The following is a 12,403-nucleotide window of genomic DNA, read 5'->3' as shown; positions in this document are numbered from 1 at the left end:
GGGTTTTTTTTCATCCAAAGATGTGCAGCTTAAGTGAAGTGTCCGTGCTAAATTGCCCCATAGTGTTCAGGGATGTGTAGGGGAGATACAGTCATCAGGAGTAAATGTAGGGTAACAGATTAGGGAACTGGGTTTGGGTGGGTTATTTGGGTGGCCTGATGCATACTGTAGGGATTCAATGATAGCTGCAAATGAGAACTGTTAGTGGTTAACAATGGTGGTGTGTAGTAGCAGACTATGTGATAACAAGGCCTGGTGTGTGAGGGTTGGGGGTAAGGACATGGGACTCGATATTGAGTCCAGAAGGTTTTTTTTTTAGATTAGATTACTTACAGTGTGGAAACAGGCCCTTCGGCCCAACAAGTCCACACCGCCCCGCCGAAGCGTAACCCACCCATACCACTACATCTACGTCTACATCTACCCCTTACGTAACACTATGGGCAATTTAGAATGGCCAATTCACCTGACCTGCACATCTTTGGACTGTGGGAGGAAACCGGAGCACCCGGAGGAAACCCACGCAGACACGGGGAGAACGTGCAAACTCCACACAGTCAGTCGCCTGAGGCGGGAATTGAACCCGGGTCTCAGGCGCTGTGAGGGTTGTAGGGTCCCCAAGGTTGTAGGGTCCCCAAGCAGAACATGAGGTACTGATCATTGCTGGAGGTCTGCAAGGAGCCTGAGACAGAGATATTGGCTGGGGAATACTCACGAAAATCAGAATCCATTTACGTTAATCATTTTGTGCAAATATTTCCCACTGCAATCAACACTGAACTAGGTTAGAGACAAAAAAAAACTGCAGATCCCAGAATCCAACACTGAACAGTCCTCAGACTGCAAAGCCAAGCAAGATTCTCAGGCCGTCAGGAAGAGAATCAAAGTAAAGAAAATCAGAAATTGCTGGAAAACCCAGCAGGTCAGGCAGCACCTGTAGAGAGAAAGCAGAGTTAACCTTTCAAAGTCAATAGTCTTCCCACCCGGCAAACTACCCATCTCCCATATCCAAAAGAGAACCCCATTCTTGGAAAACAGTGAGAACTGCAGATCACCTCAGTCTGTAAAGTTAGGGTCAGAGAGTCTTGGGGAGATGCAGTAGTGGTAAAGGCAATCATATGCATAAACGTACAAAATTTTTTTAAAAATCAATAAACTCTGGAGGCAAATGTTGTATAAAAGAGTCTGAAAGGGTTAATACTGAGGGGTGCTGCTATCCTATGGAGTTGTGAGCGGAACAGCTTGGATCTTGAAGGAATAGGATCTACCATCTGATCCTCCTCAAAGCATGTGTAAACGGGGACTTTCCAAGCAATGTAACCCACAACTCGTTGCCGACGTGCAATAAACTGAGACTTGTTAACGAAAGGAGTCCCTTCTAGTTAGACCAAGAAGTGGATTTCCTTCCGCCAACCTGAACCAAGCAAGTCCTGTCGTTTCTCACACTTCATGAGCAGCAGCTCATCCGACCCAGTGATCTGGAGCGAGGCCATGCTCTTCGGGAACTGGGCCGACCAATCCTTCATCCCCTTCACCGTCAGGTCTGACCACCTGAAGGTACTGGGTATTTGGTTCGGAGGGGCTGGGGCGTGCACCAAGTCTTGGGGGGAGCGTATCAAGAAAGTGAGGCAGAAACTGGGCGGATGGAAGCTACGATCGCTCTCCATTGCGGGTAAAAACCTGGTCATCAGGTGTGAGGCACTGTCAGTGATGTTATATGTGGCACAGGTCTGGCCTATTCCCAGAACCTGTGCCGTTGCAGTCACCTGGGCCATCTTCCATTTTGTATGGAGATCAAAGATGGCCAGGATCTGAAGGGACTCGACGTACAAAGCTCTGGGCAACGGGGGAAAAAATACACCCAATGCCACCTCACCCTGATGGCCACCTTTGTGTGTGGCTGCATCAAGCTGTGCGTGGATCCCCGGTACGCAAACACCAAGTGTCACTACGTACTGAGGTTCTACCTGTCCCCGGTGTTGCGAAGGATGGGCCTGGCCCCGCTGCCGCAGAACACTCCAAGTAGTTGGACCGTTCCGTATCACTTGTCCTTCGTGGAGAAGTTTATGAAGAAAAACACCTTTGACCACAAGTCCGTCAGGAAGTGGTCAGCACGTAGTGTCCTTGAGACCCTTCGGGAAAAGGAGAGGGCAGATCCTATCGAGCGGTTCCCTGGGCAGACTGTCAGAGCCATTTGGCAGAATGCCTCATCACCAGAACTTTCCAACAAGCACCGAGACATGGCTTGGCTAGTGGTGAGAAAGGCTCTGCCTGTGAGATCCTTTATGCACACCCGGACTCTCTGCCACACCGCACGCTGCCCTCGAAGCGGCTGTGGAGGGGACGAGGCTGTCACACACCTCCTTCTGGAATGTGCCTACGCAAAGGAAGTCTGGAGAGGAATGCAGTTGTGCTTGTCGAGGTTCGTCCCGAGCAGCTCGATGACGCGGGACTCCATGCTCTATGGTCTGTTACCGAGACGAACATCAACTGTGCCTGGAGGGTCATCAACTCGGTGAAAGACGCTCTTTGGTCTGTCCGAAACCTATTGATCTTCCAGCTGAAGGAGCTGACCCTGACTGAGTGTAGCGGTTCGGCACATTCCAAGGTCCAGGACTACGTGTTGAAGGATGCGCTGAAGCTTGGGGCAGCTGCCTTCAAGGCGCGGTGGGGAAAGACCACCATGTAAAGTCTGCCTGCCTAAGAACAGGGGGCCCACGCAGTAAGTGGGCTCCGCTGACGCTTCAGCTAAACATATGGATATATGGATGTATATGTGAATGATTACTCAATCTCTGTATGCAAAGAAATGGAATGTTTACATATGTACGGCATGACCAATTGTACAGATCAAAATATTTTTATGAATAAAGTATATTTTTTGAAATGAATAAAAGATCCGGCACAGCCATACAACACTAAATCCATCTCCTCACATTGAATGAATGATTATAATTTATTGCCACTTGTGCTCTTCAATGAGCAATGCAGGGAAGGCTTCGACTGTCACCACAATCCACCGCCATTTTGAATTGTTTAAGAAGAGAAAGAGAAGGCGGAATCAGTCCATCTTCATTCCACCACATCCACCATGGGTTCTGAGACGGCTGACCAACAACACCTGTGCCGGTGTCCCTCTGTCGCCTTGCTGCCACCTGTGCCAATGTAGAAGATGTCACTCTTCAAGGGCCATCTCTTCATTGCTGGGCCCACCTGGCCGCTGATTCCAGGTCCCGTGCTGGACCCACACTTGCCCAGCAACCAGGAGACCGCAGCTCCGCTACTGCTACTGCCACTGCCAACAGGGAGTCCCCAGGCCCACCACAACCAGGAGCTGACACCACCACCTCACCAATTACCTGGAGACCCTGCTCGGGGCCTATGAAACCAAGAGTTGCCACCACCGCCTCACTGATTACCAGAGGTCCCTGCTCCGGGCCTACTCCAGCCAGGAATCCTTGGCTCCACCACCAGGCCAGGCCGCCACCTTACCAAGAGTCCCACTCCTCTCCGTGATGTCACCCCCTCCAGCACCACCGACATGAAGAAGATGAAGGAAAAGGTAAAAAGAAAGAAGAAAAGAAAGGGAAGGAAAGATGGGAGAAAACAGCTGTCTGGATTAGACGGGCCTAGGAGCCCAGACGCAGTCTACCTTTTCAGTGCCACCATCTACTTCTTGCTCTCCCTAGTAACAATTGTACAAAGTGTTGGGGAGGCTGCATCTGGAGTACTGTGTACAGTTCAGGTCCCTGTATTTAAGAAAGGATGTCCGGGCACTGGAAGCCGTTCAAATAGACTCACTGGGCTGAATCCTGGAAAGAAATGGGTGACTTATCAATACAGATAACCAGGTTGAGCCTTCATTCATTAGCATTCGGCGGAATGAAGGGTGATCTTATTGAAACATACAAGATTCTGTGGGAGCATGGCAAGGCAGGAGCTTGTGAAGAGGTTTCCAGGGGTGGGGGAATCTCAAACTAGGAGACAGGCAGAGGGGACATAAACGTAAAACTGAGACGCAAAGGAATTTCTTCTCTGAGGGCAGTGAATGTCTGGAGCTCACTACCCCAGATATCTATGGAGGCAAAATATTTAAAGAAAAGGTAGATAGATTTCTAGCTGAGTTGAGGGCTATTAGGGACCAGAGAATAGTTTGCGGCCTGCAGCAGATCAGACATGACCTTGTTGAATGGGGGTGAGGGGAGCAGGCTGGAGGGGCTGAGTGGCCCACTTCCTTTCCTGTTTCCGTATTTAAAAAGCTCAAAGCCTTCTTACATTGCAACATTGAGGGAGCAAAATCTGTAATTAAGCAGTAGATTGTTTTGTTTAGTTCAAGCGGCATTAGATCAACAAAATGTCATGCAATGATAAATGCCTGAGTCAGTGGTAAAGCAGCAGGACACTGTTCTTTCCACTGGGATTTAAATAGTTTGCAATGCCGGAACTGTAGAATGATTGATTGGTTGATTGTCACGTGTACCAAAGTACAGTGACAAGCTTTGTTTGTGAGCAGTACAGGCAGAACACAGTCAGCAAGGACATACAGATCAAAAAGGCTTAGACAGAGGTGTACAGGTTACTTTGCACAGGGCATGCATGAGGTGAGATCGCGTTACCAAGATCAGCGTTATTTGAGGCTAAAAAGAGTCAATTCATCAATCAGTCTTATAAGGGCCGGGAAGAAGCTGTACCTGAACCTTTTGGTGTGTGTGTTCAGGCTTCTGTATTTTCCCCCTGACGGAAGAGGTTGTAATAGAAAATTAATCGCGGTGGGATGGGTCTTTAATGATGTTGGCAGCCTTTCTGCTGGAGAGAGAGGTGTAAATGGAGTCCATGGATGGAAGGTTGGCTTCAGTGATGGTCTGGGCTGTGCACACCACCTTCTGCAGTTCCTCACAGTCCTGGGCAGAGCAGCTGCCGTACCAGGCCATTATGCACCCAGACAGTTTGCATTCAGTGATGCACCTGTCGAAGTTGGTGAAGATCCTTCCAAACATGCTGAATTTCCTGAGCCGCCTGAGGAAGACAAGGCCTTCGTGACTGTCGCATCCACGTAGGAAGTCAAGACAGGTTGTGGGTTATCCGAGGAACTTGACGCTCTCCGCCCTATCAACCTCAGCTCTGTTCTCCTCCTTTCTTTCTGAAGTCAACGATCAGTTCTTTAGTGTTGCCCGATGTTGAGATAGAGAGAGGTTGTTCTCATTGCAACAAGTCACCAAGCTCTCTATTTCCCTTCTCTGCAAACTTGTAGATGATATTCGTTTGGAATTTGGCAACACAGTCGAGGGTGTGCATGAAGTACAGTAGGGGGCTGAGGATGAATCCTGTTCAGGTGGACAGGAGATAATGGCTTCGACTCAAATCTAGGAATTCCATGAACACTCTCACTTCACTGAAATTCAAGTTGAAACCATCATCTCCTGACAAGCTGAATAACCGTTTTCCAGCTCCAGTGCTTCAAGCTATTTAAATACTAGTGAAAAGACGAGTGTTCTGCACTGACTCGGGCATTTATCATTGCAGTTTGGAAGACTGCTCCTTGACAGATTTTAGCTCGAAGCTCAGAAAGCACTACAGAAGTACAATCCTTCCTCAGTCAAAAAACGCTCACTTGTTCCACAGCCTGGCATACTTCATCCAAAATGAATATACTGCAGTTGAAAAATGTGAAACCATTTCACAAGGGATCTTATTTCACTCTGATGGTGCATGTGCATTTGGAGTGCATTATTAAAGCAAAATTACATTCCAACAATAAAATGTCTCACACCCACACACAGTTAATTTTTAATACACATTCATTTCTTAAGTTTATTTCAAACTGTGGTCCCACATCTCCACGACAGAGACAGTTAATAGCCAAATGTTTGGTTTCCCCAACCAAGAACATACCAGAACAGATAGGACTTTCCTTGATTCCTGGCTGAACACTCAATGTGTTTGGTGGGAGGGGTGTTATCCATGTGTCCTGAAACCCAGTCTGAAACTAATCCCTCTGGCCCATTCTCTATCCATTACTCTGCAGAAGTTCAAACATTCACCTACTTTTCCCTTGAAAGATCCACTCACCACTTCCTGAGCTCTCTGCCCAAGGGTAGGTCTGGTCCACACCATCATTATCTGCTCCTGCACTAGGCCAAGGAGGCAACTCCTCAATCCACCCCAGCTGGAGCAGGGAATCGAACCCCGAATCTGATCCACCACAGTCGTCTGAGCCAACTGCTACACCCCACCCCCACCCAGGAGTCTGAGCTGCAGAGTGGTAACATGCTCTTTTAGGTACATGTTGTAGCTATGGATAGCAATGGGAGCGGCTCCCACTTTCTTACCATCATATGACTGACAAGGCAAGGCCCCATTGCCTGCCATTTTTGATGATGCTGTCACTTTAAGAGGTTGTATTGTCCTGGCTGTATCTTGAAGAGAGATTGTAAGACAGAGGTTCAGAGTTGGCTAGTTAAAACCGCCATTAAACAGCTCGGGAGGCTTTGGGTGTTTGTTCAAAACAGTCTGAATGGTATGACCAGCTCTCACAGATCAGGATCTCTGGGTCACATCAGAAGCTATTGGCTTCTCAACAGATTTGGAAGCTTCAGTGAATGTTTCCTGGCTGCTACGCTCTCTAAATTTTCTCTTGGTGTCATCTTCCTCCTGAATTGGAGAACTGCATGTGAGAATCTGTGTCTGAACTTGCCTTTTCTTTTGCCAAGGGGTGTGTTTGTGGGATGTTAGGACACTGGGACAGTTAATTAGTAATAGTTGCTCTATCCATCGTTCTGTTACGTTTTCCAATAGAGTTGTTATTCTAAAATCCTCTTTCTTTTAACTACAATGTTTAAATAAATTGTTGCTTAACCTCAAGGAGTTTGGCCAGGATCTGGGACAGATACCTCACATCTGCCTTTAAAGTACAAAAAATTAAGGGTCTAGGCTTCCTTTGTAACCTATTTTGAGGGGGTCTGGGTCTGGTCCATAACACATTGATATGTATTGGAAGTATTTACAAGTAGCTCATCGACCTGTTCCTGCCACATTACAAGCACGGCTTCCTTAGTTTAATCCAGCACAGAGGCGGGAATACCAAACACCACACCACAGGATCTTTCATCTTTACCGACTCCTTGTGAGAAAATATTTTATGCATTTGATTACAACCCTCTGCATTAAAAAAAATTTAACCTTGCTTTATTCCTGTGTGTTATTTTATACATTTATGAACCCATCTTCCATTGTTAGTCGCTAACAGTTTACACTCACCCTCCTAGCGAAGGGTGATTGCTATCCAATACTTTATGTGTCCAACTGTTCTTTGGGCTCTATCCCTACTTATTGCTTACTCCTTTACCCCCCCTCCCCCACCCTAGCTTCTGCATAAAAAACATTTTCCTCACTACTATCAGTTATGAGGAAGGGTCACCAAACTGGAAACATTAAGTCTAATTTCTCTTCACAGATGCTGCCAGAACTGCTGAGCTTTTCCAGCAATTTCTGTTTTTGTTTCTAATTTAGACCATCCATAGTTCTTTTGGCCTTGATCAGAGAATGAGGGGAGACCTTACAGAAATTTATAAAATCATAAGGGGCATGGATAGGGTGAATAGTCAAGGTCTTTTCCCCAGGGTAGGGGAGTCCAAAACTAGAGGGCATAGGATAAAGGTGAGAGCAGAAATATTTAAAAGGGACCTACAGGGCACCTTTTTCACTCAGATGATGGTGCATATATGGAACGCGCTATCAGAGGAAGTGGTGGAGGCTGGTACAATTACAACATTTAAAAGGCATCTGGATGGGTATATAAATAGGAAGGGTTTGGAGGGTAGATTAATTTAGGATAGCTGGTCAGCATGGATAAGTTGGACCAAAGGATTTGCTCCCATGCTGTACATCTCTCTGCTCTACGACCTGCCAACGTTGAACTGTGGAAATTGGACCCTTCAGTATAACTGCTGTTGGGTATGATTTCTTCAGCGGCACCTCTTGATCTCATTGATTGCATGGGATCTGAACATGTCCCACATTAAAAAAAAGCTGCAGTGTTACAGCCCGAGAGGCGTATTCCACTTGTTTACCAATCCATATCTCCACGTCATCCTCATCCACGCAACTGTTGTCTTGGATGTGCTCAGAAACAGGCTCTCCACATTATTTTCAACGTGGTGTTGTGTCGTGGGTTAACATTCCATACTGAGTGTATCCAAAAGAACAGTTGTTGTCACTGGATCAATGTAGTCATCAGATAGGTTAGTTCAAACAAAACACTCCAATTTATGGTTGCAATCTGATTCTTTGTGAGGTTAATTGAGGGATAAATATTGGCGTGGAACCCCAGAACTTCAACTTTGGGCAATAGGATCTCTTGGATCAGTTTTCCGGGACAGACTGGCCTTTGGTTTAACATCTTATCTGAGAGACGGCTTTTCCAACAGTGCAGCACTCCTGCAGTGCTGAACTAGTATTGTCAACTGAGAGTTTACGTTGCTTGGATCAAGTAGTCATCTTTGCATTGACTGGACAATGCAGCACTATTTCCAACAAATCTGTTGGAACAAATAGACTTTCTAACCATTCCTCAAATTCACGGCTGAGAATTTCAGTCAGGGCATGGGTACTAATACATAGAGATATCACATAGCTGATATTTGGACACCAATTGCTCAATTTTTAAACAGAAATCTATGCTTTCACAAACCTTTTATATCACAACATGGCAAATTAACATTCCAGCTATTTATAAGGTTTTAAATCTGTGGTTCTCACATCGAAAACTGGGGGTCAGTGCAAATGAGTATTGCAGCCAGTAGTTTCAGGCTGTTAAATGTTTCTGTAACTGAACTGAAAGGTTTGTTTCTTCTGCAGTGCAATCACTATTTGTATGTTTGATGAGACTCTTGGTCAATTCTAAGTTTGCCACTTGCCTGGTTGAGCCAGCACTGCCGACAGTAGTCGTGAAAGGGGTGAGTGAAAGAAATTCTGCATTTTTTAGAAAGATTAGGAGCATTGATACTTCATTCAGTCATACAGTCCGAGAGTTATGGAGATGTAGAGCCCAGAAACAGACCCTTCACTCCAACCCATCCATACCTAAATTAATTTAGTTCCATTTGCCAGCATTTCGCCTAAACCCTAGGAGGACTGCAGATGCTGGAGAGTCAGAGTCAAAAAGCATGACGCTGAAAAAGCACAGCAGGTCAGGCAGCATCTGAGGTGCATGAGGGTCGAAATTTCGGGCATAAGCCCTTCATCATACCCGAAACATCAACCCTCCTGCTCCTCAGATGCTGCCTGACCTGCTGTGCTTTTCCAACACCAAACTTTGACTCCCTCCAAACCCTTCCTATTCATATACCCATCCAAATGCCTGTCAAATGCTGTAATTGTACCAGCCTCCACCACTTCCTCTGGCAGCTCATTCCATACACGTACCACCCTCTGCGCAAAAAAGTTCCCCCTTAGATCCCTGTTAAATCGCTCCCTCTTACCTTAAACCTATCCCCACGAATTTTGGACTCCCTTACCCCGGGGAAAAGACCTTGTCTATTTAGCCTATCCATGCCCCTCATGATTTTATAAACCTCTATAAGGTCACCCCTCAGCCTCCAATGCTCCAGGGAAAACAGCCCAGCCTGTTCAGCCTCTCCCTGTAGCTCAAACCCTCCAACCCTGGCAACATCCTTTGAGCCTGTCCCACCCTCACACCTGATCATCAGCATCTGTTTAACAATAAGGGGATCACCCATTTAGGACAGAGTTGGGAGTTCTTTATCCCCCTTACAGAGAATAATGGACCTTTGGAACTCTCTTCCTCAAAAAGAGCTGGAATGTAGAGTCTTTGAACATTTTTAAGGTAGAGCCAGACAGAGCCTTGTTAAGCAAGTAGAGGGGAAGGCGAAAGATTGTTGAGGTAAGGTGGGAACATGGAGTAGGCAGAGTATTAAATAGTGGAGCAGGCTTGAGGGGCCGAATGGACTACTATTGATCCTGATTAATATGTACAACACTGTTTACACACCTTCCAAGCATAACCCTAGATACTTTTCACTAACAAAGCTACTGATCATAGCCTTAAAGTTTCAGCTGACCCAGCATCTACAATTTATTTGAGGGGGAAGGAGAGAGATGGAAGTGCCCTCCTGACAGTATTTTTGAATGGTCTTTTTCTTCATCCAAATACAACACTTTACTCATTTGTAAAGATACATTGCAAAATATTTTGACCAGAAAATTACAAAAGGTGCAATAAAAATTCAACCCCCTGCACTGCAGCAAGTGTCAAATCCACACAGCCATCTGAATAGCATCCCACCCTATCCTTTTACATTTCCCATCTCTAACCCACAGATCCCTTGACCCCATGGGCAACTTAGCACTACCAATAGATACTAACCTGCACATAGAAACCCACATAGGCACGGGGAAGCATATGCAAACGCCACATAGACAGTCACCCGAGGCTGGAATCAAACCCAGGTCCCTGGCACAGATCAGCAGCAGTGCTAACCACTGAACCACTTTGTCTGTTTGTCTGCTGTACTCACAGTGCATCCCACCACCATCCAGACTCAAGATACAGTGAAGGGGAAAGTGAGGACTGCAGATGCTAGAGATCAGAGCTGAAAATGTGTTGTTGGAAAAGCGCAGCAGGTCAGGCAGCATCCAAGGAGCTGGAGAATCGACGTTTCAGGATTCCTGAAGAAGGGCTCATGTCCGAAACATCGATTCTCCAGCTCCTTGGATGCTGCCTGACCTGCTGCGCTTTTCCAGCAACACATTTTCAGCTCAAGATACAGTGAAGCCAAGGTCAGTCATCTGTCTGTGAAGCAAAAACCTTTAAACCCCTAACATCTGTGCTGCACATGTGCCCTCCTCAGGGGTAAAGTAAAATTGTCCAGACTCCTACCAGAGCAGAGGGCTGCTGTCTCATTTACAGAGAGAGAGAGACCTGGTGGTGGTTTAACCACAGGGTCACCACACGTCAGGCGAGGAGAGAAGCTGAGAAGGAGATCCCTTCACAGTAACCTCAGCAGGGAGGAGCTAGGGCATGAGGTGCCCATGACTACTGCAAAAGTTGACTCCAAGGTCAGGGATGCAGACTGGCACATTCCAAGGTCCAGGACTACATGTTGAGGGATGCACTAAAGCCTGAGTCAGCTGCTGCCAAGGGGCAGTGGGAAAAGATAGGAGGTCTTCCTGCTGAAAGTAAATGGGGGTCCATTCAGCTATCAAACCCTCCCAGTCTCTCAAACACAAATATAATCTCCTTCCAGTTTAAGCTGCCTTTGTCTTGTTGGGATTCAGTCAAACTCCAATGTTTGCTTGTTACCTTGATATGCTGTTGTACAGAACCAAGCAACTTCAATGACTATTCACAAAAAAACTATATATAAAGTACATATTTGAAATTTTAAAAATCACAGGCTAGTTGGGGATCTGGCTCTAAATATTGCCTTTCCCCTGTATGTTCACAAACAGCCCACAGCCTCCACCGTTTAGAAGTCGCATTTTCCTTTTCTCTCTCTCTCTCTCTCTCTCGAATTCCCCGATTCTAATCGATAATATATACATTACACACACACGCCTCACCGATGTAGAAATTGGTGGCTGTCCTCATCTGTCGATGTTTGCTGATCACATAAATCACCAGCGAGTTTCCGACTAGTCCCAGCAACATGATCAACGCGAAGAGCAGGGGCACCAGCCAGGAATCGGTGAGGAACGGCGGGCTCTCCTCGCCCGTCAGGTTGGTATCGGAGCCGATACCTGAGCTGGGCTCCCCTCTGCCCCTCGCCCAGAGCCCGGAATCGGTGGCCAACTCCAGCAACGTCGCCCCCGCTCCTCCCCGGGGACTAATCGATTCGATACCTCCCCGATTAGTAACCGATACCCCGGCGGCGGCGGCTCTCTCCGCGCCGCCCGTGGGGGGCTCGGTCAGTCCGGAGTTGGCACCGATACCGCTATCGATACCTGGCCCGTTTGGGCGAGACATGGCTAGTTCCGATTAGAGCAGGTGGGGGAATCGATATCAGTCGCGGGTCATCGGCCCTCCCGGCAAATAGTCGAAGGCAAATTCAAACTGACTCCAATCACATTTCGGAGAGGGGAGAGGCAGGAGAATTAGCTCCTCACTGTCCAAGCTGCAGCTCAAGACTGGACTCACTTAACATATCTACTGCCCTCTCTCGATCAGCAAACGGGGTGGGGGGGGGGGGGGGGGTCTCTGAGCTCCTGCAGTTGCTGGGACCTGGAGTCTAATCGATGCCCCAGCCCAACACGACTTCCTTCCCTCAAGGGAAATACAAACCAGCCCCTTTCATCGTGTCCCTGGGGCTGAGGTGTAGACCAGTCTGTGTAAGAGATGTCTCTGGATGGAGTCAAACTCCACTGTTTGCTCCCTTGATGCAGAACC

General features: G+C 47.2%; 1 protein-coding gene across 1 annotated transcript in view; it reads right to left on the bottom strand.

Moving 5' to 3' along the window:
* Positions 1-12,153, bottom strand: part of LOC140468041 (G-protein coupled receptor 54-like) — a 33,351-nt gene extending 21,198 nt beyond the window's left edge. Inside the window, exon 1 of the mRNA XM_072564214.1 lies at positions 11,581-12,153. Within this exon, the coding sequence (XP_072420315.1) occupies positions 11,581-11,983 (403 nt within the window). The 5' untranslated portion in view covers positions 11,984-12,153. The remainder of the gene's footprint in view (positions 1-11,580) is intronic.
* Positions 12,154-12,403: the final 250 nt, after the last annotated feature.

Source organism: Chiloscyllium punctatum, chromosome 46 (assembly GCF_047496795.1).
Source record: "Chiloscyllium punctatum isolate Juve2018m chromosome 46, sChiPun1.3, whole genome shotgun sequence".
Classification (NCBI taxonomy): Eukaryota; Metazoa; Chordata; class Chondrichthyes; order Orectolobiformes; family Hemiscylliidae; genus Chiloscyllium; species Chiloscyllium punctatum.
The sequence above is the reverse complement of the archived record's forward strand: the minus strand, read 5'-3'. Positions and strand labels throughout refer to the sequence as shown.